The sequence below is a fragment of the Hippocampus comes genome, unplaced genomic scaffold (genome assembly GCF_001891065.2).
Source record: "Hippocampus comes isolate QL1 unplaced genomic scaffold, H_comes_QL1_v1.1 scaffold367, whole genome shotgun sequence".
In the NCBI taxonomy this organism is placed as follows: domain Eukaryota; kingdom Metazoa; phylum Chordata; class Actinopteri; order Syngnathiformes; family Syngnathidae; genus Hippocampus; species Hippocampus comes.
In genome coordinates, this window is record NW_017805741.1 from 1,629,441 (window position 1) to 1,635,308 (window position 5,868).

The 5,868-nt window shown below is 51.7% G+C and overlaps 1 protein-coding gene across 1 annotated transcript in view; it reads left to right on the forward strand.

The window, feature by feature from the left end:
- The window catches only part of ngfrb (nerve growth factor receptor b), a 14,082-nt gene extending 11,057 nt beyond the window's left edge, over window positions 1–3,025 (forward strand). Inside the window, exons 4-6 of the mRNA XM_019883608.1 lie at window positions 182–437; window positions 753–913; window positions 998–3,025. Coding sequence (XP_019739167.1) covers window positions 182–437; window positions 753–913; window positions 998–1,329 — 749 coding nt within the window. The 3' untranslated portion in view covers window positions 1,330–3,025. The remainder of the gene's footprint in view (window positions 1–181; window positions 438–752; window positions 914–997) is intronic.
- Window positions 3,026–5,868: the final 2,843 nt, after the last annotated feature.

The following is a 5,868-nucleotide window of genomic DNA, read 5'->3' on the forward strand; positions in this document are numbered from 1 at the left end:
CCCGGGGGGGGGGGGGGGGGTGCGGGGATGACCGCCCCACGAGGGATGTCATATACGCTCGCCGATTACAATCGCAACACCCGCACGATCCCATGAGCTCTCCGACCGCAAATCCGCAGGCCCCGATGAATCGAACCGAATGAAATTGAAGCACTTGGAAAATGCTCTTTGCCCCTCACAGATCAGTACCCCGTCGTGTCGCCAACGGCCTTCACCGAGCCCACCTACGTCGACTTCCCCATCGACGACCCGCCGTCGGACGGCCCGACGGACGGCGGCGCCACCGACGCCGCCGCTACCACCGCCGCCGCCGACGACCGTGACCGTGACTCCCACGAGCGCATCTCCAAGAGCCTGAACCACAAGCTCATCCCCGTCTACTGCTCAGTGCTGGCGGCCGTCGTGGTCGGCCTCGTGGCCTTCATCATCTTCAAGAAGTGAGCGCAGACAAAGGGGAACACAAAACGTATCCAATTGTTTTTTTTTTTTTAATGGATCACTTGAATCTATCGATGCCGACATCGCGGGTGAGACGAAGCGCTTAAAATCAGCAAAGGGGGGGCCTGGACCGGGTTTTGCTCTGGTAAAATGTGCCCACTGAGGGCGCGAATGCCGCGGACTTGACTCGCCGCCAACTGAAGTGGCTCTTCTCGTTCCCTTTCAAATCGGGGGCGGCGGACGAAAAGCGACGCGTTCCGTCAAACTGCGCGTCCGCCAAGGGCTGACCTCTACCCCGTCCGCTCGCCGCGCAGGTGGAACAGTTGCAAGCAGAACAAGCAGCAGGCCAACAACTGCGCGTCCAACCAGAACCAGACACCGTCGCCTGAGGGCGAGAAACTGCACAGCGACAGCGGCATCTCGGTGGACAGCCAGAGTCTGCAGGAGCAGCTGGGTCAGACCCAGACGCACACGGGTAAGCCACGCCGCGAGCCTCAGTTATTTGCCTTTGTCTCATGCCGTCGACCGCGACCAACCTCGCGTACGTTTGCCGTTGCAGTGGTCACCATGGACGAGGACCCGGGCCTCCTGCTGCCTCTGCAAACCAGAGACAAGGTGGAGCAGCTGCTGTTCAACGGCGGCCGGGGGGGCGACGGCAGCGCCGAGGACGACTGGCGCAACCTGGCCGGCCTGCTGGGCTACGAGGAGGAGCGCGTCGCCGCCTTCCGCCAGGAGCAGCGCCCGGTGCGCGCGCTTCTCTCCGACTGGGCCGGCAAGGACGGCGCCAGCGTGGACGCGCTGCGCGCGGCGCTGCGCAAGATCAACCGCGACGACGTCGCCCAGAGTTTGGCGCCCGCCCCCGCCAAACCCACCGCCACCTCGGTGGTGTAGCGGACAAACAAACAAACGCCTTCTTTCGCTCGCTCGTCTGGACATGGAAGGAAATTAGCTTGACCGGTTCAGTCAGCGATCATTCCGATCCGGATCAGAGCCCCGTTTTGCCTTTTGCGACCTTTTACGAATAACCGCAGTCGTCCCAAAGTGAAAGAGTGTGGGCCAAGCGGCGTTATTTACATGTTGGCCTCTTCTCGTCGCGTTGAAAAATGGCCGCCGAGCGGATGCGTCGTCCCTTCTGGCAGCGGTCTGGAACCTCGCAAGCGTGACACGCTGAGCGCAGGATGTTTGGATTCTTTTCCGAACGGACCTCTTCACCGAGAAAGAGTCCCCAAACGCCGAGACATACATCGGAGACCCAGTCGTGGGGGAGCCAGCTTGAGGGTACCCTCGGACCTCCAACATGTCTACAAATAAACTCAAACAGACATCCCCCCCGCTCCTAAAAAAAACCCCACAGTGAATTTGATTGGCTCATCGACATAATTATTCCTACGCAGGCAGTGTGAATGACGTTGCTCACCAAAACAGCGGCGCCTCTGTACAGAAGTTCCAGCATTCAGTATTAAAGGTGATTTAATGTTAAAATCGATTTTTTTTTTTTTTTTTTGCTTCGTGTTGGTCATTATTCAGTCACTCAGTTTTCCGTCACTCTGGCCTTCCCTTCGAGAGCAGCACGTGTACCTCCGAAGCGCCTGCTACGTGCTCCGCGCGACCTCGCCACATTTACATACGCAGACGGCAATCGCGACGAGCTCACTAACGCACACGTGATGGCGACGCCAAAGTATCAAGGCGGGTTTCGCCCTCGCTCTCCTCTCCGCGTTCTTTCTCAGGGTATCGCCAACCTCCGAGCGACGCAACAATCATGGCGGCGGCTGTCCACGTGGTCCATTATTCTGCCCAGAGAGGAAATCATGCACCTATTTCATTGGGTTTTGTTTTTTTAAACAGCGCGCTAAGGGGGTGGGGGGGGTTATATTTGAAGGAGCAAATGTTATTGTTATTCAAATGAAGGTATTCCCATACTCATTTTCATGTTGCTCGCTCGATTGTAGCACTTGTACTTGTCGATTTGTGTGTTTTGCATCACAAGTGCCTGGCCACCGTTTCAGGGCTTCTTGATGTTGTTGGACAATTTTGTTTTGTGTTGTTTTTGTAGCGAATTTCGTCCTGTAAATAGATGCGGTTTTTTTTTTTTTTTTTTTTTTTTAAGGAAAAGACCAACGTACAAACTGAAATATTGGAGAAAAACAACGAAAAAAAAAAACTCAAAAAAACGATTGCATGCACATTGTGTGATAAAAAGCCTCCCATGCGATAACTTTCAAGAGTGCCCAACGTTTGGAAAACTGTGAGCGGACACTTAACTCTGAACAGTATTTTGTTAAAAAAGGAGAGGTTGGACTTGTACAGGAGTGAAGGTGATGACGTGCGGATTTTTTTGCACTTGAGCGTCGTGTCATAGCGATGATGCAAAAATGAGGGGAGCTCCCGATGCGCAGTCGCTGAAATGTACGGCTCGCTCCGAATGCTCCTCATATGTACTAACAGGCTGCATTGTACTTAATGTGAATTTTTGAGCTTCTTGGACCGTACTAAAAGGTCATGAACCTGGTTCAATGATTTATGAACTGCCAGCTAACGCAAGAAAATGTAACGGCATGCTCTTCAAATAAAAGCTTCAAAATCCTTGTCTCGTTTTATTGTCGATGAGAACGTCATCATATCGAATGTACATGAATCAAGAGTCTTTGTCACAGTTTTTTTTTTTTTTTTTGTCATTCAATGGACATTTTACTGCTCCTTGCGGTGGGCTCGCCATGGCTATCCGGGAGCTTAAATGCAGTAACATACGTCATTCTTCGCAGAGGATAAAGAATAGATCCCTTTGAGTACTGCCAACATGTGTGATCAAACATCCGTTGGTTAAAGATTACCACACGGCAAGAACGATGCCAATTGTTAGCCTGCCTATGGCATTTTGCATGGTTCGGATGGAGAGCCAGCTGTCAAAATGATATCGCGAATCATGGTGAGGTTTGGCCCTGAAGTCCCCAAACTTCCCTGCGGTGTTGTAACCCAAGCCAAACAGGACCCGCGAGGGCTCGAAAGTGGCAAAAAGTAGTTCACGCTTAACGCATGCGGTCCGGGTCCGAGACAACAAACAATCCGTCAAGTCAATGAAGTGCGTGCGGGGACACGAGAAGCTAATGAGGCATGAAATCACACACGCTGGCCACAGTCGCCCCTGCGGCTTCCGCGTTATTCAACGACGCCGTGGGGTGAAGTCAGACTTAAGTAGCGAGAGCGGAGGACGCTTCGAAAGTCAACCCGGGTCCAAATGGGAAACACGTTCTCTCAATTGGTTTATCATCGAAAAGAAAAAACGATTTTTTTAATCCTCAACGCTCCAAGTACCACCATAATGAGCAACGTTAAAATCTAGTCGTGGAGTGGGCCTTAGTGTAGTATCATGCATACTTTGAATATGAACTCCGCACCCGAATGGAGGAAAATTGTACTCAAAAGTGCTCCAAAATCAGGACGCAATTCTGTCCAGTGCCACTAGAGGGAGGCTGAGTACCAAATTTCGAGAATCGCAGCGTTATTTGATTTTTTTAACAAGAGAAAAGAAAGTGAAAACATTGGGACGCTATTTGTCTACGAGTGGAAAAGTCATCCGATCTGTTTCGAGCTTTGTCATGTTGACTGACGCGGCGTTATTTATTCTTCAAATCACCTCTGGGATGAAACCGGAAAGAGGACTCCCCGAGGACGGTGGGGGAAAAGCGCCAGGTTGCGGAAGTCGTCGGTGAAAGACGTTGCCAAAGGTTGCGCCCGAAATAACACGCCGCGCTTTGCTTGGCTCGCTCCGAAAATTCGGTCCGCCTACGCGGGCCGAGAGCGACGCCAGATATTTGTCGGCCCACCATGATGCTTTGCTCTCAGGATTTCAAAACAAAGCCGATCGTCATCTTTGCTTTTTAAGACCCCGTCGAGTGCTGGCCTACTCCGGGGGGGGGGGGACGGCTACTCTCCACTAACTCGTTGCGTTTACAAACTGTCCATCCATAAAAATGAAGTGCTGCGGTTTGCCCACCCGACTTTCCGACTCTCCTCCTCCTCAGTTTGCTTGGGGCGGGGGAACGAAAGCTGGGGAAGCTCCGAGCGGCAGCTGCCAATTAAGTGAAGAGCGATGAAATTGAATCTGCGCTCCGAGCAAATGGACGCACGAGTTGGAAGGGCGAGGAGGGAGAGTCCACTCGAGGAAATTCTATTAAGCCTTGTAAGCGCCCAGTGTTCACCTGCTCCCATCATCGCTTTACTTTTTTTTTTTTTTTTAAATGTTCCTCTTGCTCATCCGACTGCTTTTCTTTGAAAAGGCGCATCAATAGATTTGCCAAAGTGCTCAATCTTTCCGTTTGAGGCCGCGCCACCAAAACACAAAAGGAAAAAAAGGAACGACTCCAAAATGAAAAGTAAATCCAACAAAAAGCCCCGCCGGGCCCCGGACGAGCCGTCGTCGGAAGGCGTGAGAGCCGGCTGACATGGGCCCATTTCAACGACGCGGCTGGAAACCGCCCTGGGCGCCTCGGCGACAACAAGGTCAGGAATCCCCCGCGCGGGGCCCCTTACGAGCTGCTGCTGTTAGAGGGTTAGCAGTGACCCCTCAACAGACAACCAATATTGGTCCATATCAATGACAGCTGGGACCCCCGTCCTCGATACGGCAACGGCACGTCTGCAAGGCCCCCCTTCGGGGCCCCGTCTCATCAAATTTGTTTGCCAAAAGCACTTTGAAAGAAAGTCAAGCGACCTCAAGGTCTTGCTTATCGTTCCTTTCTGTCTTTTTCCGCGCATTCCACATTCAAAAGCCACCACGTGCACGGCGTCAGAGCCCACGCCGCCTGCGCACAACTTGCTTTTTTTTGGGGGGGGGGCCAAAATAGCCTCATTTTCATGCAGTGGGAAAGAGCTCGCTTAGTTTATGACGTTGCGGCGTGCTGCATTCAATCGCGAGACAAGCGCCCATGTGGATTTCCTGATCTCTCTTTTTTTTTAAGAGGCCACAGCTGCATTCAAAGGCTAAAAATGTGAAACTGTGAATTCGCAGCGGTCCACTTTTGCCACATTGGTTTTCATTTCTCTGCAATTCTACTACGTGTTAATAAAACATTTTTGAAAATGCTCATTTTTTAAAAATGGGTGTGTAGAATTTTTAATTTCCGTTCTATCCTTGGTCAGTTCTACCCATTCCTCTTTGCGGAAAAGAAAAAAAAAAAAACCTCTGCGGATGCACGGCGCGACCCAATTAAAACATTCCACGTTTGGAATGTTCTGCGGCGCGGCTACGGATGTTTCGCGGCAATCATTTATTTGCGGCGGTTTTGCAGGGCATGAGGAATAGATCCCTTGATTTGTCGCAGGTTGTCGTAAGTGAAGAATGCCTTTTCAAACTAACTGCTCTTTACGTGAAGCCACATCAAGTCGGTATAGTTTGCGCTCAGGCCTGCTCTCCAGGCGCACCCCAAC